The sequence below is a fragment of the Saxophila tyrrhenica genome, assembly GCF_035928015.1.
Source record: "Saxophila tyrrhenica strain CCFEE 5935 chromosome Unknown scaffold_6, whole genome shotgun sequence".
Taxonomy (NCBI): domain Eukaryota; kingdom Fungi; phylum Ascomycota; class Dothideomycetes; order Mycosphaerellales; family Extremaceae; genus Saxophila; species Saxophila tyrrhenica.
Genome location: NW_027041738.1, coordinates 826,928 through 848,475, shown reverse-complemented (window position 1 = coordinate 848,475; position 21,548 = coordinate 826,928). Strand labels below are relative to the sequence as shown.

At 55.5% G+C, this 21,548-nt stretch overlaps 13 protein-coding genes across 13 annotated transcripts; 5 read left to right on the top strand and 8 right to left on the bottom strand.

Annotated features, from left to right (window-relative positions):
* Positions 1-103: 103 nt before the first annotated feature.
* ASN1 (asparagine synthetase) lies at positions 104-1,974 on the top strand (the record flags this gene model as incomplete). The annotated part of the gene is made up of 2 exons (XM_064801655.1): positions 104-129; positions 186-1,974. The coding sequence occupies 2 exons, from the start codon at positions 104-106 to the stop codon at positions 1,972-1,974; spliced, it is 1,815 nt and encodes a 604-aa protein (XP_064660285.1).
* Positions 1,975-2,240: 266 nt separating this feature from the next.
* LTR77_004400 (uncharacterized protein) lies at positions 2,241-2,950 on the bottom strand (the record flags this gene model as incomplete). The annotated part of the gene is made up of 2 exons (XM_064801654.1): positions 2,241-2,691; positions 2,751-2,950. 2 exons carry the CDS (start codon positions 2,948-2,950, stop codon positions 2,241-2,243), a joined length of 651 nt encoding a protein of 216 aa, XP_064660284.1.
* Positions 2,951-3,326: 376 nt separating this feature from the next.
* Positions 3,327-3,909, top strand: LTR77_004399 (uncharacterized protein; the record flags this gene model as incomplete). The annotated part of the gene is made up of 2 exons (XM_064801653.1): positions 3,327-3,680; positions 3,730-3,909. The coding sequence occupies 2 exons, from the start codon at positions 3,327-3,329 to the stop codon at positions 3,907-3,909; spliced, it is 534 nt and encodes a 177-aa protein (XP_064660283.1).
* Positions 3,910-4,344: 435 nt separating this feature from the next.
* LTR77_004398 (uncharacterized protein) lies at positions 4,345-5,115 on the bottom strand (the record flags this gene model as incomplete). The annotated part of the gene is made up of 1 exon (XM_064801652.1): positions 4,345-5,115. The coding sequence occupies one exon, from the start codon at positions 5,113-5,115 to the stop codon at positions 4,345-4,347; it is 771 nt and encodes a 256-aa protein (XP_064660282.1).
* A 314-nt stretch (positions 5,116-5,429) lies between these two features.
* On the bottom strand, positions 5,430-5,851 carry LTR77_004397 (uncharacterized protein; the record flags this gene model as incomplete). The annotated part of the gene is made up of 2 exons (XM_064801651.1): positions 5,430-5,771; positions 5,831-5,851. 2 exons carry the CDS (start codon positions 5,849-5,851, stop codon positions 5,430-5,432), a joined length of 363 nt encoding a protein of 120 aa, XP_064660281.1.
* A 297-nt stretch (positions 5,852-6,148) lies between these two features.
* Positions 6,149-6,798, top strand: mrpl8 (54S ribosomal protein L8, mitochondrial; the record flags this gene model as incomplete). Its single annotated transcript, XM_064801650.1, has 2 exons — positions 6,149-6,364; positions 6,415-6,798. 2 exons carry the CDS (start codon positions 6,149-6,151, stop codon positions 6,796-6,798), a joined length of 600 nt encoding a protein of 199 aa, XP_064660280.1.
* A 978-nt stretch (positions 6,799-7,776) lies between these two features.
* On the bottom strand, positions 7,777-9,367 carry LTR77_004395 (uncharacterized protein; the record flags this gene model as incomplete). The annotated part of the gene is made up of 4 exons (XM_064801649.1): positions 7,777-8,022; positions 8,081-8,796; positions 8,847-9,236; positions 9,292-9,367. The coding sequence occupies 4 exons, from the start codon at positions 9,365-9,367 to the stop codon at positions 7,777-7,779; spliced, it is 1,428 nt and encodes a 475-aa protein (XP_064660279.1).
* A 436-nt stretch (positions 9,368-9,803) lies between these two features.
* LTR77_004394 (uncharacterized protein) lies at positions 9,804-11,333 on the bottom strand (the record flags this gene model as incomplete). Its single annotated transcript, XM_064801648.1, has 2 exons — positions 9,804-11,209; positions 11,297-11,333. 2 exons carry the CDS (start codon positions 11,331-11,333, stop codon positions 9,804-9,806), a joined length of 1,443 nt encoding a protein of 480 aa, XP_064660278.1.
* Positions 11,334-12,052: 719 nt separating this feature from the next.
* On the top strand, positions 12,053-15,175 carry MLH3 (DNA mismatch repair protein; the record flags this gene model as incomplete). The annotated part of the gene is made up of 1 exon (XM_064801647.1): positions 12,053-15,175. The coding sequence occupies one exon, from the start codon at positions 12,053-12,055 to the stop codon at positions 15,173-15,175; it is 3,123 nt and encodes a 1,040-aa protein (XP_064660277.1).
* Positions 15,176-15,621: 446 nt separating this feature from the next.
* On the bottom strand, positions 15,622-17,223 carry LTR77_004392 (uncharacterized protein; the record flags this gene model as incomplete). The annotated part of the gene is made up of 1 exon (XM_064801646.1): positions 15,622-17,223. One exon carries the CDS (start codon positions 17,221-17,223, stop codon positions 15,622-15,624), a length of 1,602 nt encoding a protein of 533 aa, XP_064660276.1.
* Positions 17,224-17,697: 474 nt separating this feature from the next.
* Positions 17,698-18,594, top strand: LTR77_004391 (uncharacterized protein; the record flags this gene model as incomplete). The annotated part of the gene is made up of 1 exon (XM_064801645.1): positions 17,698-18,594. The coding sequence occupies one exon, from the start codon at positions 17,698-17,700 to the stop codon at positions 18,592-18,594; it is 897 nt and encodes a 298-aa protein (XP_064660275.1).
* A 76-nt stretch (positions 18,595-18,670) lies between these two features.
* LTR77_004390 (uncharacterized protein) lies at positions 18,671-19,264 on the bottom strand (the record flags this gene model as incomplete). Its single annotated transcript, XM_064801644.1, has 3 exons — positions 18,671-18,847; positions 18,905-19,082; positions 19,131-19,264. The coding sequence occupies 3 exons, from the start codon at positions 19,262-19,264 to the stop codon at positions 18,671-18,673; spliced, it is 489 nt and encodes a 162-aa protein (XP_064660274.1).
* A 189-nt stretch (positions 19,265-19,453) lies between these two features.
* Positions 19,454-20,803, bottom strand: LTR77_004389 (uncharacterized protein; the record flags this gene model as incomplete). Its single annotated transcript, XM_064801643.1, has 1 exon — positions 19,454-20,803. One exon carries the CDS (start codon positions 20,801-20,803, stop codon positions 19,454-19,456), a length of 1,350 nt encoding a protein of 449 aa, XP_064660273.1.
* Positions 20,804-21,548: the final 745 nt, after the last annotated feature.

Genomic DNA, 21,548 nt, shown 5'->3' with positions numbered 1-21,548 from the left:
ACTCACGAGACAACAACGTGAGATTGATACAGCGAAACACTGTCTTCTCTCATCTCCCACCTCCTTCGACACCCTCCCGCGACACCCCTTCGCCACCGCCATCATGTGCGGCATCTTCGCCTGCCATTGGTACGCTCTCCACTCCTCAATGGCTCGCACAAAACCCCCACTAACACCGCCAACAGCCACCCAGATGTCTCCAAGTTCAAGTCCACCGCGATCCGCATGGGCAAGCAAGTCCGCCACCGCGGTCCCGACTGGAGTGGCAACCATACAGCCAACAACACCATCCTCGTGCACGAGCGCCTCTCCATCGTCGGCGTCGACACTGGCGCCCAGCCTATGCTCAACGAAGATGCCTCTATCGCCCTAGCCGTCAATGGCGAGATCTACAACCACAAGATCCTGCGCAAACGCCTGCGCAACCCCTACCCCTTCAAGACGCACAGCGATTGCGAGGTCATCATTCCGCTGTACCAGGAATATGGAATCGATGCGCCCAAGTACTTGGATGGGATGTTCAGCTGGGTGCTGCATGACAAGAAGATGGACAGACTGATCGCTGCGCGGGATCCGATTGGAATTACAACTTTCTACATGGGACGATCGAGCACGACGCCTGACTCGGTGTACTTTGCGAGCGAGCTGAAGTGCTTGCATCCTGTGTGCGACGAGATCATAAGCTTCCCGCCTGGTCATATTTACGACAGCAAGACGGACTCTTTGACAAGATATTTCACCCCGAAGTGGTTGATGGAGCCGTCGTTGGTGCCGACGATACCGCTGGACTTGACACTGCTGCGGGAATCGTTTGAGAGGTCGGTGAGGAAACGACTGATGGCAGAGGTCCCGTATGGTGTATTATTGTCTGGCGGGTTGGACAGCTCGCTGGTGGCATCGATCGCGCAACGAGAGACACTGCGGTTACAGAAGGAGTACGCGCGACAACAAGCCTTCCTCAACTCCGGCGCCAACACCCCACAAGTCAATGGTAACACCAACGGTCAAATGCCCGTCACAGACTCCAACGGCAACCCCGTAGAAGACGACCTCGCCGGCATTGACGAAGACTACCACCTCTCCTCCGTCCCCGTCCTTTCCCAACTCAACAGCTTCTCCATTGGCTTACCCGGCTCACCCGACGGCAAAGCAGCAGCTGAAGTCGCACGCTTCCTCGGCACCAAACACCACGCACTCACCTTCACCATTCAGGAAGGTCTCGATGCCCTCTTCGATGTCATCTACCACCTGGAAACCTTCGACGTCACCACGATCCGAGCCTCCACACCCATGTACCTCCTCTCCCGCAAAATCAAAGCCATGGGCGTGAAGATGGTCCTCTCCGGCGAGGGCAGCGACGAAGTCTTTGGCGGCTACCTTTACTTCCACGCCGCACCGGACAAGAAGGCCTTCCACGAAGAGACTGTCCGCCGTGTCAAGAACCTCCATCTCGCCGACTGCCTGCGCGCCAACAAATCCACCTCAGCCTGGGGCGTCGAAGCCCGCGTGCCCTTCCTCGACAAAGAGTTCCTCGAAGTCGCCATGAACATCGACCCGTCAGAGAAGATGATCACCAAAGACCGAATAGAGAAATACATCCTCCGCAAAGCCTTCGACACCACCGACGAACCCGGCGCGAAACCTTACCTCCCCTCCAACATCCTCTGGCGCCAGAAAGAGCAGTTCTCGGACGGCGTCGGGTATGGATGGATCGACGGGTTGAAGGACGAGGCGGCGAAGAATGTCAGTGATGAGCAGATGAAGGAGGAGAACATGAAGCGGGACAAGCCCCAGTGGGGCGACGATTTGCCGGATAGCAAGGAGGCGTACTGGTATCGGTGCATGTTCGACGAGCATTTCCCGCCTTACTGCGCGAGCACGGTCATGCGTTGGACGCCGACGTGGAGCAAGCAGAGTGATCCTAGCGGGAGGGCGATTGCGACGCACGAGCAGGCTTATAAGGAGAAGGCTTAGGCGTGGGAATGATAGTGTTTGGCGTTGATGTCTCCGGGTGAAATGGGGAAATGGCTTTCGTGGCTGGATGGGAATGTACAGCATACAGGTAGTCGCGACTAGGAGTTCGATCTCAGTCTTACAGCCATACAGCACACTTAAGTTGGTAGGGAGAACTGTTCATGCAGTGTATACAGGTAAAGTGAATGCCGCCGTGCCGCGTACGCCACAACGCCGTCCGGTCTTTCGTCGCAACCCTCATCTCTCCACACCCTTTGTGATCCAGCTTACTTCCTGTACCACATCCTCGTAATCTTGGTATGCCTCATCTTCTTCTGCAACTGGAAAATCCCATACATCAACGCCTCGCTCGTCGGCGGGCACCCCGGCACATAAATGTCGACCGGCACAATCCGATCACAGCCCCTCGTCACACTGTACGAGTAGTGATAGTAACCCCCTCCGTTCGCGCAGCTGCCCATGCTGATCACCCATCGCGGGTCAGGCATCTGGTCGTAGACTTGTCGCAGCGCGGGCGCCATTTTGTTTGTCAAGGTGCCGGCTACGATCATGACGTCGGATTGGCGCGGCGAGGCGCGGAAGATTATGCCTAGACGGTCTTGGTCGTAGCGCGGCGTGGAGAGGTGCATCATTTCGATGGCGCAGCAGGCGAGGCCGAAGGTCATGGGCCAGAGGGAGCCTTGGCGGGCCCAGTTGGCTATGCTGTCGAGGGTTGTGCTGTAAATCTGTGTCAGACTGTGTTCTGTCATTTCGAGTGCTCGTGGTGGTGTGCATACAGTGCGTATTGTACCACACCCTTTGAGCCCTCCTGACTCGGCAATGGCACTTCCCCGGTTGTGACGTTCTTCATCGCGGGCGGTGGTGGGGGGTTGCCCTTGACGAGGCCGGGCTTCGCGACTGTGGGCTCCGCCGGCTTCGAAGAGGTGGAGGATATGAAGGCGGCATTGGCGACTCTGAAGGGTTGGATGGCGGTCATTGGTTTGGCTGTGTCTCGCTGTTAGTCCTTCGCCCTCGCTGAGGGGGGGGTTACTTCGGAGAGTGGCGTACCGCGCAGCGCCATCGCCGTCGCCTGTCGTGTTGTCGCGAACATGACTGCGAAGTCCAATGTAGGTAGGAGAAAGGAAAGGAGTAGAGAGTGTAGAAGTCGTCTGTTTAGGTGCGGTGGCAATGTCTCGAGGTCGATGATGTTCTTTGATTTGGCTGGATGCTGATTGGCTCGGCGGATCGTGCCTGCTCCGACTTCACGTGCTCCAGATATCAATGTCCAAAGTCAATTCAAGAGTTGCTCAGGAAGTTCAGAAAGAAGGCTCTCTCGGTCTGGGAAGAGGCTGTTGCGTTACAAGCAGGGCGACATGGACAGCAGAAGCCCATCCATCGCCTGCTTAGGCTTCATCGGCCGCCACAACAACCCTCTCCATATCTCACTTTTCCCAGCAACAGGCACTGGCTATGAAGCCGAGAGAAACAAGCTCGAATACTCTTTCATGCTCAACTCATGCCTGGACATCTTCGAGGGACGCATGCCGACGAAGGGGCTCACTCAGGATTTCGGACTACTTCATGCACTCGACGAGCGAATTGCCATGTACGGATGGGTCACCAACACCGGCGTCAAGATCGTGATCGTCGTCGACATGGAGGGCGTACCTGCTGAGGGAGCGAAGGTGACGGCGGGTTTGGGATTGAGGAACTCTGATCTTACGCCTGTAGGTTGAAACGGCCTCTTATCTTCGAAGGATGCTAATCATGCTTCAGGCGTTTCATGCACTGCAGACTGCGTACATCCGTTTGCTACGAAACCCATTCTACGTACCGGACCATCATAACCCGAAGCTCAGCAAAGGCACAGGTTCATTGCAGATCACGAGTCCGCGGTTCATCAAGGAAATTGAACGTGTTGGCAAGACCTGGTACCCTGGCATCGGCACGATGTGATGATCTCGCCACAAAGAAGTCGAACACCCTCAAGTAGATGCGGCGGAAGAGCTATGGCGTCTAGCGTCCGCGGCAGTTCTACCAGCAGCGGGAAAGGAGTTCATGAGTACATTATCTCACACTGGTGCTGGTTGATGTAAATGCTAACGTGGGTATAGACGTATCTCAAGACACCGGCTATCCTTCCAAAACCCAGGACCACTCCAACGCTCCTATCTTCGCTGCCTAATCACGCCCCTCGAAAGGAGCCCTTGTCTCCACCATCAAGCATCCATGTCTCCCAGTTGCCTTCTAACCCCGTCCGAGCAGTTGTTGACCACCGGAGCCTCCAGGAACGCCGCAACGACCGCGTCGACCAGATGCCTCTGGTAGATGTGAATCCCCTGCGGCACCTCTTTTTGAGCATCCATGCGCGCCCACTGCCTGTAAAGTTCGCTATTCTGGCCAGACTGAGTTGAACTGGTGTCTGATGCGGAAGGCCGGGACCGTGCAGTCGTCGTACTCCCACAGGGTGCTGATCATCTGTTCGCGCAGTTTCGCTGCCAGAGGATGACATGAGACCTTCAATTTGTCGTCGTCGTGCCCGGCTCCGGCAACAAGGGAATCTGTTCGCGGCTTCTGGGTGACAGGATAACTGAACTCCACGAACAGCGTGTCGAAGACGCGAATCAGTTGTGACACCAGGACCTCTGCGTCGACGGTGCGCCAGCCGCGGAGAGTGTTTCTCGATGGGCATCTGGCTTGTTCCCGATACACGCCGTACTCCGCTTTTGGAGCATCCATCCCACCAGCAAGGAAGAGTTCAGCGCGAGCATCGATGAAGTCTTGCCACATATCGTGCAGCTTCCCCCTCATCGCCTCGTTTCCGTTCTCGCTGTATCGGAGTTGGAGGAGCTGCAAATTCCAGATACGCAGAAGATTGACGCGGTCGTCGGTTCCTGGTTCTTCTACGAAGAGGATCACCTTGCACTCCGGGCAGGTGTTCTGAGTCTCGAGGTATTCTTTGGCGCAATCTTCGCCGACGACGTGCTCGCCGTGGAGGATGATGGCGGTTTCGATGAGGTTGTTGGGGGCCTGGCGCACCATCGGGCGACCACAGGGGCCAGGGCAGGTGCTCTTGGAGTCCAGACTGCTTGGGCGGCGGATGCGGTCGATGTTGTCGAAGAAGTCGGAGCGGGTGATGGTGAGGCCTTCGAAGGTGGCCATGGTGGAGGTTGGGATGATTGGTTGGGAGCGGTATAGCAAGGAAGAGGTGGTTGGTCTTGAGTCGGCCTTTGGAAGTCTTTGGGGACCGATGCGTGGTATTCATATTTGCAACGAGGCGCATGGTCTGTCTTATACAAATCATGACCACAGGCAAGAACTGTATTGGTGAAGCATTCTCTCATTTGGGTGGTCGTCGATTGGACGAGTGGTAAACCAGATGCCAAGGCGAGCAATAGAGTTCAGAACCTTAAGAGAAGTGAACCGTCCCAAATACCATACTCCGCCGCTCAAAGCACGAAAAAGACAGCCAACAGTCACTTAGGCGGATCAGGCGCAACCTCCCTTCCCTTCTCGAACGCTCTTCGGTACACCGAACTCACGCCTTCCTCCATCCGCGTTCGCACGTCACTCCAGTCGACGTGCTGTAGCTTCCGTACGTTGCTTTCCAACTCTGCGTTCCATCTGTCCTTCGCCCGCTCTAGCACGCCCGCTTGTATCTCGCGATTTGTGGGTGGTGGTGAAGGCGGCAACGGCTCGACGACGTTCGTTAGGATGAGGCTTTGTTGGTGCAGGAGCGCGGATTGGTAGACTCGGTTTCGCGTGTGTAGGTCGAGCGACAGGTATAGTAGGGTTGTTGTTAGGGTGAAGCCTCCGAGCTGTAAAAGCGTTAGTATTGAGCTCTTCTCTACTGGATGTGGTATGGGACGGGACGTACGAGGCCTGTTGTGAAGCCCATGGCGTGGTGGTGGGTGTTGACTGAGGATTCACAGGGGCAGATGCAAGAATCTCTAGGCCAGAGGAGCAAGCAGAGCGTCCTTTCAAAGGTTCCTCAACTTTAGGTACACACAAAGCAAATAGTAAGACCAATGGGTAAGAGAGCTCAGCCTGTTTGTCGCCTCCCAAAGCGGCAAGTCCGCAGAGACCTCCGCTTTGGCTCAATCGTGCTCGAGCAGCAGTCTCGCAGCGACGTACATCGAATCAGTCCAACCTTTCGACAAACGCCTTTGCCATTCGATTTGATCATTCTTGAGCTATGGCAGGTGGTCTGGTCAAGCATCGGGCGCTGCAGCGCAAGTCATCCCACCGACGTGCACTGCTCCGAAATCTGGTCGGCTCCTTAATCGAGCACGAGAGCATCTCAACAACATGGCCCAAGGCGAAAGAGGCGCAGAAGCTCGCGGAGAAGATGATTACACACGGCAAGAAGGCAACAGAGGCTAGTCGGAGAGAGACGCTGAAGTTCTTTTTCGTGTGTATACACATCGACCTGCGCAGAGACGGTGCTAACATTTGTTCTAGAAACCTCAGGAGATGTGGGCAAAGCTCAGTGGACCACTACGACAGAGGTACATGGACAGGCCTGGCGGCTACACACGCGTACTGCGGATAGAACCTATGAAGGAGGATCAAGCACCCTCGGCTATCCTGGAGCTCGTCGATGGACCAAAGGACATGCGGTTCGCTCTGACGGCAAAGACGATTGCGAACTTGCGCGAGAGAGGCCACGAGATCAACGACATGACTGCTGCAAACATTCAGAAGGTGACGAGGTTTCGGCCCGATGCAGAGAACGATCTCGAGAGGATGATAGCCCAGTTCGAGCGGCTGGCGGATGAAGGCGACGAAGGCGTCACGGAGATCGAGAAGAAGAAGGTGTACCCCATGCAGCAGAAGAGTCGATGATAAGATGGGATGCGATAGGGGGGGTGGAATCCACGGCTGGATTTTCGCTATACATCTTCTTGCGCCGAGTACTGGGTACCCGTTGGCCTTCTGTATACCATTGGCAGATGATCGCGAGAGACGCAGCGTGGCGAAGAAGAGTAATGGGCACATCGGGGTGATGGTTGAACATTGGTCCACAGTGCCCTGCCGGGTACGGTGCTAAAATGCTAAAATACCATGCGGCGCAAACCCCTCAGTGAGCACGTCTAGGAGACGAAAAGGCAGCCTACCAGGGCCACATGGGAATGCTGAGCACCCACCACAAGGCCTCCCAGCGTTTCGCTGCATCCGCATTCGAGGCGTGCTCCTTACTCCTACCCGTGCGCCTGAGATCGACCACGATGGTTCGCTGTGTACCTGGATCAACCTTGGGCATTCGGAGACGAGCATGGACCTGTGGCACGCATCCAATCGTGGTGGTGCAACGGTCCAATCTCATCAGCCAAAAGAGATCTCGCCCACTACATGCGGAGGCCATGCCGCCCCTGACTGTGTCGATGTTGTCGGCAGGTGTGGCATGAAGAAAGTTGGTTACCCCGAGTGCTTACGGTCAGGTTGGAGACCGACTGGCTCAACCTGGCTCAAAGTTATATTAGTGACAGCTGTATCATGACCCGTCCACTTAGTTGTACGACATTTTTCATATTCCAGCCTCTGGTACGTCGTACATCAGAAAGTTCTGTACTCGCAAGGATCACGGGGGAAGCAGATGCAGCTTCGTCAAACGATCCGTAGTTAAGAGCAGTCGTAGTTTGCGTGATTTCAAAGCCGGTATCTTCTCCTAAAGCGAAGCGCTGCAGCGATTATACAATACTGTTATGGTTCGATGGAGTGTCGTTGTGTAATTGGTCTCCAGTATCCGAAAACAAAAGTGTTTTTTGCTAAAACAACCACTGCATAATACAGCTCGCCAATTGCATATATTCAAACCACATCTTACTCGAGCGTATGCGTCGTCCGCCTCCTCTCGTCCTGCTCCGCCCCTTCCGCCTCGTCCGCCTCTACAGACTTCTCACTGTGCGACTCTGGCATCGACTCTGCCCGCGTGCCTCTCATGGCTGCCAGATCCTCATCATCCAAACTCGGCCGCCGGAAAAAGCTTCGCGGGTTGCGTATCATCTGCCACCAACCCGTGAACATCGAAGATCGTACCATGAGTAGGAAACACATGATGCCGATGAACTGCTTGAAGTCAGCAACGGAGCTCAAAAGGCCAGATGCCACTGGGAAAAGTACTCACCGAAGCAAGTATCAACGTCGCCGTAGTCCTCGCCTCACCAACCCCAAACCCACTCGCGCCATGCAAGCACTGATTCTTATCCCCTCCATTGGCCATCAAACACACAATCCACCTGAAGTTCGGGCTGTCCGGAGGAAGGGGTGGAGCGGCCTTTAGATACTGCAGCGTGCTTTTCCCAGTCTGCTCGACGAAGAACATGCCAAAGTACACCGTCAGGTTCATGATGAGAAAGGCCATCAGCATGCTTCGCCACTGCAGCCGCAAGATGCCGCGGAGCCTTTGCCAAGCGACGTACTTCTGCTTCTTCGGTGTCAAATGCTTCGTTGATCCTCGGGTAGTGGGGACATCGTGGTCCTCTTGCCCGGCGTCTGAGGACGAGACACTCTCCGTCGCGCTATTACGGGTGCTGGTGTCCGGCTTGCCAGCGGTGAGGAAACGTGCGAATTTCCAAATACAGTAACCGATCGTGCCAACCATCGTCACGTAGCTGGCGACGGTGAAGACGAGAACCCAGACGAACCAAGTCTGCAAAGCGGTGGGGTTGCTGGGGACGCAGACGTTGCCGAGACTGTAGGAGACGGAGGTGATGGGCATGGAGATGGCCATGAAGAGGATGGGCAGGCCGACGCCGAGGCCGATGGAGATGTTTTTGAAGACGTTGACGTGTTTGAGGTTGACTGTTATGCGGAGGGCCGTCCAGATGGCGCGGAGGAGGACTACCAGTATCAGTCAGTAGACGCAGGAGAAGAGCTGAAGGATGACTTACTCCAGACTACAGCCCCCATGGCTCCCAGCTCAACAAAGACTCCAGTCGCTGCACACGACGCTTGTGTCGTCTCATTATGAGGTGTGATAGCATCGTAGCAGAGATCCGGCTTCGTCCCAAGCGGTATGACGAACGCGATGGCGATGAGTATGAACGACGATGTGAGGCCGATGCTCAAGTAATGCCGATGGCTCTTCTCCCGCGGAAGGATGAGAAAGGTGAGGAGTAAGAAGACGTTGCAGACCAGCGAGATGATCGATATGTAGCTCGCTAGGTTGACTCGCGCTTGGAAGTGGTCCGAGAAGAGCCAGTAGGTCGTTGGGCAAGGTAGGCAGCACGAAATTGCTTCTTGACCCTGGCCGATGGTTGTGCAGAAGCGTGCGGCGATGTCTGTGTCGAAGGTTAGTATTTCGGCATCTTAGCAGATCTCCAGCTGGACCCTTACCACCTCCTGTGGGCGGGTAATTGACCTCTGGTAGGAACGGTACATTGCATGATGGCATGATCAAATTGTCAGCCATCGTTGGAAAATGCCTCAAGATGCGATGTGGTAGTTGAGGGCAGCTTGTGGCGCTGCCGTCTCGTATAACAATACTGTCAGTCGATGTAGTTGAAGGCGACAAAGACGGCTGGCCACTCGCTTGCGGTTCATCATTGGAATGCAAGTCGTCGCTGAGGCAGCGTGTTTTCGCCGGAATGTAGACTTCCAGTCGACAGGTACTTCATCGAGCACTTGGCAGACGGCTCGTTGGGTTTGAGTGGGAATAGAGAAACGTTGCGTTGCCATTAGCCATTACGTACCAACAGGTGCTGTTCAGCCAGTACACCGTCGCCTGTCCACAAAAACCAAAAGGGTATCAAGAGGTCTCTCGCACCGGTTTAAACGCCTTAGTTCGTTCGAGATCGACCGTTGCGCGTCACTTGCGCACCCAAACACTGCCTTGTCGAACATCTCAATCACGGGTCCTGCGCTGACTGTGGAGCATCCTTCGTCTTCTCTTCTTCCGCCGCCCTCTCCTCCTGTTCCTCCAGACTCGGACGGTGTTCACTCCTTCGCTCCGCATCCGCCCAGTCGCTGCTTCTCCGACTCAGCCCACCGGTTCCGCTCAACTGGCGGTTCTGATTCGGACTCAGCGGACTTCCGATACTGCCGGGGATACTATCGTTCCGATTATGGCCGATCGCTCCAGACCGAATGCTGCCGTCGTAGCCCTTGAGGCTACCAACATCACCGCCGAGACTCTTCGCATCAGCGTTCATGCTTTTGGCGTCGCCTGCTAAGCTGCGGCTGTCGATGGCATTGATGCTGCGAAGCGACTTCGCATCGCCAAGGTCCTTCTGGGGACGGTAGGAGTAGTAGCTATTCCTTTCACTTGCCAGAGCGCCGCCATGGTTGCTGTAGACGCTCGCACGCTCTGCAGAGGCGAGGCCACCAATGGATGGCCGTGAAGGAGCATAGTGGAAGCCACCTCCCGACGAGGGAGCGTCTCGATCCACATTTCCTGATAGTACACTTAATGGTAACGACTCGCGGCTGCCGCCCCACACTGAGCTAGGTGCAAGGGCGCGGACAGAGGCATCAGTGTCCATGCTGCGGCGCCTGCGTTTCGACGACGACGCCAAAGTGAGAATGCTGGCGTTGTCGGTCAAGAGGTTGTTGGCGGTCGCTGAATTATAGGTATTGGGCATTGTGTCGGCCACATGGCGCGGAATGGCTGATATAGCGTTCCCCGACGGCGCCGGTGACACCGGATACTGATGGCTGAACATCACCTGAGGTTGCTGATGAGACTGCTGCTGCTGCGGCGGCTGCTGAGCAGACGCGACTTGTAGGGTAGTCCCTGGAGAAGTAGACTGTATGGTTGTGAGTGTCGTCGAAAGCGAATGCTGGCTGTTCCTGGGCGAGCTGAAAGTGCTGTCCGCTCCAGCGCCATCCACGCTGCTCAAGGCACCACCACCAGTAGTTGTGGTAGCCGCCTTACTGTGGCCTGCATCACTGTGCACTGTCTCTGCGTTCGTAGCGAGTGTAGGCGCACCGCTTCGATTGCTTCGACCAAGTCCACCTCGATCATTATGAAGCGAGTCGAAGCTGTCGTTCTCGTCCTGCCGCCTTGAAGCTACCGAGAACGACTGGGCTCCATTTTCACTGCTTTCCATAGACTGTCCGCGCTGTTGTAGGTGGTGTCCTGACTGTGGATATGGATTGTTCTTGAGCGTGCCGTTATTGCCAAAGTGTCGCTTGTTCTTGGATCCATTGAAGCCATTCTTCTTGTTACCGCTCTTGTCGCTGGAGTCGTTGCCCTTGTTCTTCAGGTTTGTCAGGTTTTTGAACCACTGGGCGATGGGCTTCTTGCGAGGACGATCTATGCGCCACTTGTCAGTCTGAGTCCGTACGACCACGAATAGCCACATCTTGGTGCGCATTTGTGCTGCAATCAAGGACGACGTACCTTGCTGCGGTCTGGCCTCTACTTGTGCGGATGCCATTCTCTTGCTGTCCGGTCTTTTCTTTATTCGTTGCAGTAGCGCCGCAGTGCTGAAGGTGTTGTCGGAGGCACAGCAGGACGGGCGGTAATAGGGACTCCTGGCGAGCTGGTATGAAGAGCAGCCAGTGAGCGGTGGTCGGGATCTATTTCAAGCAAGCTAGGAGCCTCCTCGGCTTGTCCCTGCAGCTACTCCTGCCTGCTTAACGCCGCCGCTTTTCGTCTTGTTTCCGTCTTCGGATTATCCAGATGTATGGAGCTCGATATGAGTCGCCTGTATAATGAGTATCGAAGCAGTCCTTGAGTTGGCGAAATGATAGGAAGAAGGGTTCGGAAGATGATGCTGGCGCAAGTCGGACGAGGAGGGCGTGCCTGCCTAATTGGGTATACTCCGTGTCGATCTTCGTTCGGTACGAGACGAGCCACGTGGGACGGCATCGTCCGCATCCCGGCTGCCGACTACATGTCGCCAACATTGCCATATGACAAGTGAATGTCTTCCATTCAAGACTTACTCTACACGTATGAGAACCTGTACGAACGGCGAGTACTACTTTGATGACTACCATATCTGTCGACGAGAGTCAGCCAGCTCAAGACCCTCATGTTCGCTCAAGGACGGCCTCTAGATCGCCACCAAAGCAGATGGATGCCGCCGTGAACGTTGATTGTCGTGAAATCTACGACAAGCAGAAAAACGCCTGAACTGGACCTAGCTCTCTGATGGCTCGCATACTCCCCCTCCAGGCCGATGCCATTTCGCAGATCCACTCCTCCAAGCACATCACCAGCATTCAAGATGTAGTGCTGGCTCTGCTGGAGAACAGTCTCGATGCCGGATCCAATAAGGTGGGCATCACAGTTGACTTTCGACGTGGAGGCTGCAGTGTCGACGACAATGGATCAGGTATTGCTTCCGCAGAGTTCATGGCGGATGGTGGGCTGGGGAAGATGTACCATACGTCGAAGCATAGGTCGACCGTAGCTGAGCCGCTGCATGGGACCTCCGGAACCTACCTCGCCTCTCTCGCTGCGCTTTCACTACTGAGCATCAGCTCGTGCAAAAGCGAAGAGGAAGGCAATGCTACTCTAACGATGCATCAAGGCAAGATCATTGCACGGCAGGTCGCTCCAGTCGAAGAGACATCGTACTCGACGGCACAAGGCACACGAGTCATCGTCAAAGATCTTTTCGGCAACGTGCCTGTTCGAGTGAAGCATCGAGCTCTAACTATGGACGATTCATCTAAGGAGGACCGGACGTGGCATGAGCTCAAGCGAAGTGTTGTCGCACTACTTCTTGCATGGCATCGGCCTTGCTCTGTCAAAATGCGTGATGTAGAAGCGGAGCGTAAGACAGTGCAGCTTTCAGCACAGCATCCTGCAGTCAGCAACGCCTTGACCGAGCGAAGCCTGAACAATCTTGGTGCGTGGACGAAGTTCGATCTCAGAGACGCACTACCTGTTCTGGTACAAGCTGGGCTGGTGCCAGCGGAAGTACGAACTACTTGGATCCCAATCTCCGCCTCCTCGCCCAAAGTCTCCATCAAAGGCGCAATCAATCTGCAACCGGCACCGACGAAGCGATGCCAATTCATCAGTATCGGCATTCATCCATGTCGTTCTGATGTAGCTCAAGGTGACCTGTATGATATCGTAAACAAAGTATTCGTCAACAGCAGCTTCGGGTCCGTCGAGGATGCTGGCACACCGCTGGATGAGGTGGAAAAGGATCGTCGCAAGCGTGACCGCCGGTACAAGAACGACGAGTACACACAGAAGCAGCTCCATGGAAGGAAAGGTGTCGACAAATGGCCGATGCTCGTAATACAGGTGAACTTCAATGACAAGCAACAGCCTAGGATGAACGCGGAGAATGTGAACGATGGCAATGTCAAAGCCATCAGCGACATTCTGGAGGCTACAGTCACACAGTGGCTTGAAGCACATCACTTCCGGTCGCGTAAACGTGGGCGCCGGAAGAACCAAGACCAGACTGGTGCAGCGGCTCCATCAAGCTCGCCTCAGGTCTTTGATGCTCGATCAAAGTCTACATTTGATGAGAAGGCCAGCCTGTCAACACCAGGGCTGAAGCGAACGAGAACAACCGAAAGTGCATCCACATCAAAGAAGCGGAGGTACGTCGACATTGAAGGGAACACTCGCCGTTTGAACCAGGAGAGACCGGCCAGCGTACCGATGCCAACGACTGATTTCAACTCCTGGAGTCGTATCAAGAGCGGCAAGCGAAACTTTTACGACCAGTTGTGGGAAAAGAAACGACCTCCAGTTTCGCCGGGCAATACTGCTGGCCTCACGAAAACAACTTTCAAGCCAAGATTCAATCTTCCGCCTCTTGACGTTGGCGCTCTGAGCGAGCCACGCAAGCAAAGCAGAGACGCCAAACACAGCACTCCTCAATCCACCACGCGAAGGCCGCCACGGCCTGCTACTGAGCCTTGGAGCTCAAGTGATGACTATGGCAGTATCGATACTGAAGACCTCGCGGTTGCTGTGAAACTTGCAGAGCGTAATCTCGGTGCAGAAGGCATGGCCAACAAAAGTAGCGCTGCTCTCCATGGCTCCCATCAAGATGATCATGAAGCAAGAGCCGACGACAGCATAGAGTGGACAGACCCAGCCACGAAACAGGTGTTCAGAGTGAACGCACGTACAGGGGTAGTGCTACCCACACGTCCTGCGTCGCGGTCAAATGACACCCCACGACCACCTGTGCACCAGCCACCGACCCGCCGTAGCGCAGCGATTAACACCTTTCTTACGTCCGTGGGCCAGCCCTTGAGCCTTGCCAGACGTCCTCGGACAGCCACCGCCAATACTGAAACCTCCTGGCTTCCAGGCTTTCTGAAGGAATGGGACAACCCAGTATTCGCGCGTCAGAATGAAGAAGCCATACCCGTCGCTTCGATCGATGGGCCTGGGCTGGACGCAGCTGAGCTTGTCGACAAAAGATGCAACCACCATGACCACGCGAAGGCATTCTCAGAAGTGGGTGCGGGAGGAACAGCCCAGCTCACTAAGTCTGCGTTGAGAAACGCGAGGGCCGTCAGGCAGGTAGATCGAAAGTTCATCCTATGCCGGACGTCGGCTGGGAAGCCAGGCTCCGAGAACGATCTGCTGGTACTTGTTGACCAACATGCGGCTTCGGAGCGGGTCATATTGGAAAGGCTGCTGGCCGACATATGCTCTTCAGATAGGACCACCGCTTTGCTGGACAAGCCCATCAGGTTCGAGGTCTCCGCCGCAGAGCATCAGCTTCTCGCTCAACAGACCAAACGATTTGCCGACTGGGGCATCAGCTATGATCTAGTGCGGCGGCAAAACGAGATGACCGCCTCCCAAGTGCGACCACCAAAAGAAGAACACCTCCTCACCGTCAAATCCCTCCCACCAGCCATCGCCGAACGCTGCGCCCAGTTCCCAAACCTCATCGTCGACCTCCTCCGCACCGAGATCTGGTCTCCCACCACGTCCATGACCAAGCCCTCTGCGCCTCAAGCCGAGAGCGAAGGAGAAGAACGCCCCTGGCTCCACCGCATCGGCTCCTGCCCGAAACCGCTCATCGATATGCTCAACTCCCGCGCCTGTCGCTCGGCTATTATGTTCAATGACGAGCTCTCTGTCGCAGAGTGCGAGCAGCTGTTGGCGGATTTGAGCAAGTGTGCTTTTCCGTTTATGTGTGCGCATGGGAGGGTTAGTATGGTGCCGCTGGTAAAGGTTGGGGGGATTGCGGATGGGAGAGGGTTGTTTGCGCAAGGTGAGGAGGAGAGAGGGTTTGGAGGGGCGTTCAAGAAATGGCGCAAAGATAGCGGAGAGCAGGACTAGGTAGACCATCTCACAAACGACCGTTCTCACTCCATGCCTACTCTGCTCCAAGTACGTCGAACCTCTTGTGGAGCGTTCGACGTGAGCAAGCCCTGCAGGGCTTCGATTGGAGGAGCGGTCATGCAGTCTAGCTCATGTTGCGTGTATTTCGCATATGACATTGCAGCGGACGCAGCCTGCTGCTCGATTGGACGGCGAGACGATGGATCTAGTACCTGTTGCATATGACCTTGCATATGACCTTGCATGATCCCTCAATTGGAGAGACAAACATTGACGAGACAGGAAGCGGTCGTAATGGTCTTGCATTTCACGCCTGTGCTTTGTAGTGGGCCCCACAGCGGGCGTCATGTAGCGACACCGTATCTACATTATCTCATGCTGTCCATATGATCATCGTGGCCAGTCGTCAATGCCTCAACAGCAGCAACGACACTTCCGCCCCCTCAGCGGTTAGCAGCCCCCTCACGCTCCTGCTCCACTTGCTCATTAAGCCACGTCTCCGTCTTATTGAACACCTTGTAATGCAGCTGCCACTCCTCCGTCTCCATCTCCTCTTTGACCGCCGACACCTGCAGCAGCCAGTTCTGGAACTCGTACGCCCGGTGCACCGGCGCTCCGTCGGATCGGTCGACTGATAAGGTGGTTCTTATGGCCTCGAGTAACACGTCGTCTACCTCACGCATACCGAGTCCCAGCGTGGTCTGCTCTTTGTCCGAGAGCACCACCGAACCGCCAGGTCGCAGTTCGGTGGCGCTGATGACGCGCCAGGTGAAGTCGAGCAGTAGCTTCGCTACTCGTGAGGCACACGAGGACTGGGATGCGAACTTCAGACCGCTGCGGGCGACGTAGGCGGGCACGCCCTTCCGCTGAGAAGTGCTGCCCTCGGGCTGCTCGAGTTTGAACATGGAGTCGACGGTCCTCATCGACTTAGCGGAGTACATCAGTGCAGTGCGCAGGCGGACAGCAGCTTTTCTCAGAGCCTCCGAGGCGGCGCAGAAGAGCTGTTTGTTCGAGTTTTCGAGGGGTTGGCCGCCCAGGGCGCGCATCCGTTCGCAGTCGTCATATGCGAGTCTGATTTCAGCGTCGAACTTTTTGCGAACCGAACTCTTCAGGAGAGCAATGTCGTACAAGCCTCCGTCTTTCGCCATTTTCCATGGTGGCTGCGCAGTCCCCGCCATCACATCGTCGTAGTTCGGTGGCAGACCGTGGTACTTGTCGCGTCGTGCCGCCTCTTCGTTGTCGAGAGCGCGAAGGGAGTCCAAATCAGCCTCGAGAGTGGCGTTCAGATCAATGTAGCTGTCAGCTTCAGATTTGTATCGCTCCTTCTCTTTCGTCAGACGGGTGCACTTCGCCTCCAGCTGCACGACCTTCGCTGAAGACGTGCTCAGGGCCACCTTGGACTGCTCAGCGTCCCATTCACTCTGCTTGGACGCAGTCTCCTTCGCAGCCAGCAGACCCTGCGTCTTCATGTGACGCTTGAAGAACGTCTCCTGCCGCTGGTTGCACTTGTCTTTGTATATCAAGAAGTCCAGCACCATATCTTGCTTCTCTTGCTGGAATTGCGCCACAAGCTTTTCCCTGTCGCTCTCATGCCTCTCTTCGTCGCGGCGTCTATTGTCGTGCAAGGCATGGATGATATGGTCCTTTTCGCGACACCTTCGTTGTAGACCGTGCAGCTGCGCGTTGATATCCGTCACCGTTGCCCCTTTCTTCGCCGTGATGCGCGTGTTGAGCCCTTGAACAGCCTCTGCATCGATTGGAGAGACAGGATCCGCATTTTTGGTGTTGTAGTTTGAGCTCGTTGCCGGCGCCTTGCTGGAGGGGTAGCCAGCGATCTGCGGGACTGAGGTGAACTTGTTCGTGGTAGGCCGGCTCTCATTCTTTCCAGGAGGCGGTGACACTGCTCGCGCTTTTGCTGACGGATGTGGATGTTCCTGTTTGGAGCGCTTCGGCGGTGATTGCGAACGGCTCGACACAAGGTCGAATGTGCGCACTGGTCTCTTCGCTGGTGGATGAGTGATGTTGTCAGGTGAATCCGCGGCCATGGTGTCTTCTCTGCTTCTTTTTCTGGTGGCGAGATGATTGAGGCTGGAGGGACCTCTGATATGGATCTTGTGCGTCGTAACCCGGAGCTCTGGGTCAGTCTGCCTGGGGCCCCGCGAAGCGGCTGGGGGCGGAGCACTCATATTCGAAGGTGGTACGAGTGGTGGGTGTGCCGTGCACTCGATCACTAAGGCTCGTCAGTGAGAAGAACGAGCTCCATATACGAAGACACGGTCGCGAGGCAGGCAGGCATGCAGCCTTGGAGGCAGTGGTGTTGAGTGTGAAGTCAGGAACCTCAGAGCTCCCCAAACGCGGTCCGCGTCTGACGCGATGGCCTCGGAAATTGATGGCTTGGACCAAGTGAACAACATCCCTCTCCGTGAATGCCATACAACGTTCAAAAGAAAACAACTTAGGAAGACAGTTCTCCAAGTGAATTACCAGCTTAGCAGAAAAGACGCGTTCAAGTACTAGCAATGTCCACAGATACCCGGCAAGAGGAGCTGATCACCACCATCACGCCTCGTCAATTTGACAGTCTCCTGAGCGCATATCACAAAACGGTTCCCGAGAAGCTTGTCGAACTCGACGAGAAACGCTATGTGGACATACCTTCCCGGATAAACGAACGGGCTCCTCTCTCAGAGAGGACGTCGCTGTACCTAGAAGAAGTCGTCACCCTCGTCGACTGGAAGCTGGCCCATGGGAAATTCCGTCCCAAGCTTCGACAACTCGTGCAGCAGAACGACGAGGAACTGGTCTTGGACATCACAAGGCATGCCTTCATGGCCTACGCCGTCGTGCCGAAGGGGGAGATCAGCACCAAGGGCACGGCTGCTGTCAAAGCTGCTCTCGGCTGGTTGACGAAGTTGAGAGGTATCGGTCCTGCTACTGCATCGCTCATCCTCTCTGCGGGAGACCCGGAAGATGCGCCTTTCTTCTCCGATGAGCTGTTTCGATGGTGCATGTGTGAGGATGCGGCGGAGACTCGAAAGCGGCGAGACATCAAGTATAATGTCAAGGAGTACCTCGAACTGTTCGATAGGGTGCAAGTCCTCAGACATCGCTTTAGGACTGACTTCGATCGGAAAGTCACCGCTGTTGAAGTCGAGAAGGTTGCGTATGTTCTCATGAGACGATGGGATGGTGGCGAAGCCTCGATGGACCAACGTGAAAACGACGCCGGCAAGAAACGAAAGGTTAACTCTGCGGCCGATGGCAGAGAGGAGGGCTTGAAGAAGACGAAAATGCAGGCTGAAAGAGCGAAAGCAAATTCTAAAACTAATACACGAGCTGCCAGTCCGACAAACAGTGATCCGACAAACCGTGAAGCACTCGAGCGCCCCAGACGTTCCACCAGAAGCAAGAAGTGACGCTCGGGGTACCGAGCCTCGTGCGTCAGTCCGAAAGTACGGCTTCAGCCATCCAGCCAGCTGCGTACCGCGTCAGTTAGTTCCAGGAGATATTCCTCAGCTGGCTGGGATCGACCCAAGCCCAGTACAGAACCTGACCCACCACAATCAATCCGAGGCCGGCAAGACACATGATCGGAATCGCCCAGCCCATCCTTCGATACGTCCTTTGAGCATCTTCTCCGTTGAATGCTTCCAGATTGAGGGACTCGAGCTGGAGAAAGAGCGGATTAGCGAAAAGATGTGCAACATCCGATGAGTGACGACTTACGAAAGCCGAGTCGTATTTACGCCCGCGAACGCGCAGCGGCAAGCGTTCGAGGGTAGTGGATTCAAGTGTTGACCCGATGGTGGTTGTCATGGCGCGCGCTGCCAAAGTGCGCTCTTCGATTCTCTGGATGCGTGCTTCGGAATCATCATCCGGGGGCGTCAGCGTGAGGTACGGCCCACTGGAACGAGTTAGCACGTTCACCGAAGACGAGTTGCAACGGACTCACCATCGACGGCTATCGTTGATCGAGCTGGCAGTGCTTCCATCGATAGACGGCTTCGGCACCTCCTTTACGTGCTCCTCTGCTGTCCCTCTGCTCGACTCATCCTTTCCAAGCTTGACAGTGTCTCTCCAACCCATCTTGTCGGCGAGTTGTGTAAAATCGATCTACATTACCAGACATCTTTGTGCGCTTGCAGACTCTTAAGTATTGCGCGGGTCGGATTGCTGACCGCAGTTCAACAGCTGCGAGGAACCTACATGATGGTAAGGCGCTGCCAAGACCAGTCGCCTTCGACTTGATTATTGCTTACCACGCCCATCCATCCATCACAACGTGCGCATTACTTCTGCCACATTCTTGCTCTCGCCGACCCGCCACGCAGCGTCGCTTGCTGATTTCGCATCTGCTTCGCCGAGGACGAGCCCAGCTTGGTCGACGAATTTCGCCGTCAACTGCTCGTCCGTCATGGGAACTTCAAGCGAGCCGACTGCATGGTCGATCCGCTTTTCCAATTTGCTTCCATCCTCAAAGTTGATGGTCAGGTAAGTCTCGTCCGCTTTCAGGTTCTTGTCAGGCTGTGCATCGATCTTGTCTCTTACTGCGATAACAGACGAATCTGTGACCACTGTGTCGCCGTACTGTGCAGGTCCTGCTTTTCCGTACAGCAATCCCACAGCTCCACCATGGAACACGGAAAACTTGCCTTCCAGGCCGTCCTTGGGTGTGCGCTTCGATGTCAGCTCGATGACTAGTGGGTGCACCACAGCTTGCACGTCTTTGATGTCGTCAAATTTCAGCCCTTTGCGCTGGATTTCCTGATGCAGCTGTATGCACCCATCGATTGCTGGATGGCACACGATACCGCACGGGAACGGCTTGAACGCATTCGCCTCGATTTCCCACTTCTTCCCTAGCTCACCAACAAACTGATCTAGCTTTGGCGTCCCGCCTCCGGCAACGACGTTCGCCCACCCACGCTTCGCTTCGAGTGCCTTCTCGGAGCTGGTGTAGCCCTGCTCCGCTAGCAGCGCCGCAAGCAACCCGCTCTGCGCAGCTCGTCCGGGATGGAACGACTTGGTGTCGCTGCCGAACATCTCACGCAGACCGACAACTTGCACAGCAGCAACACCGATCGCCTGCGCCATCTGCTCCTCGGAGAGATGCATCAGCTTACCGACCGCCACCGCTGCCCCAACACTTCCGGTGCTGGAGGTGATGTGCCAGCCGATGTCGTAGTGCTCCGGCCAGACTGCGAGGCCGATCTTGCAGCTGGCTTCGATACCAGCCGTTAGTGCGCACAGGATGTCTTCGCCGGAGAAACCACCCTTGTACTCTCCGTAGGCAAGCAGAGCACTGGCGACCGGACCTGTTGGGTGGATGATAGTAGCCAAGTGAGTATCGTCGTAGTCATGGACATGAGAAGCAATGCCGTTGAGCAAGGCGGCGTGCTGGGCGTCTGCTTTCTTCGATCCTTTGTGGCCGAGCAAAGACGACGTCTCCTTGCCGAAAAAGGGTGAGAGTGCATTGTACGCTTTGGTGACGGTAGGGTGGTCACTGCCGCCTATCGCACAGCCGATGTAGTTGTAGAGGGAGCGGAGAGCTGCTTGTTTGACGGATGTTGGGAGGGAGGAGGGCTGGAGGTTTACGGCCCAGGAGGCTAGTGATTTGGTCGCCATGATGTTGTTTGTTGTGGTACAGCTGCTTCAATCGACAATTCGATGACCAAGTTTTGGAGGCTTTCTGAACCTCGGGAATCGTGCTGTTCAAGCACTTTGGTGGCGTCTGGGGAGGCGTCTTGGAAGTTGCTTGTCTTTGAAGCTTGATGGAAGTTGGTGTTGCTGGTGTTGTTCTTCTTCCTCTTTTCACACAACAGTCTTCTGATCTGTTTATCTGGCGACAAACCGGAACATGCTACATGCGCCCGACTGCATGGATGGCGCCTTGACGCTGAATCGTTGTCTGCCGACATCGGCACGCTTTGTACCTTCGGCATCTGGCGGTTTGAGAAGGGCGGATTTTCATCATCCACCTCGTCTCCATCCGGCTCCGCACTTTGCGTAATGGCTACAAGCTCCTGGGGGAAGGCTTAATGGCTGTATGGCTGGCCGTGAAGGAGTGCCGTCTATCCATGGTGGAGTCAATTGGCGCCATCCAGAACACCACGCGCAGCGGTCTCGAGGAAGATTCGGAGAAGTACCGTACCGTTGCATGGTGCTCGCGTGGTCCCAACAATGCCGTATATCCGAACTCCTCGGGTCAAGGACCTTCACCTACGGGTACCAGCTGATCGTCATCGGATGCATCAGTAAAAGGGAAGACCGAACGGAAGCATGACCGCCGAACGACTGGATATCAGTTCATCAGGTAGCCATCTTTCCATCTGAGCTGTCATCTCTACCAAGGACTCAAAGTCACCCTTCG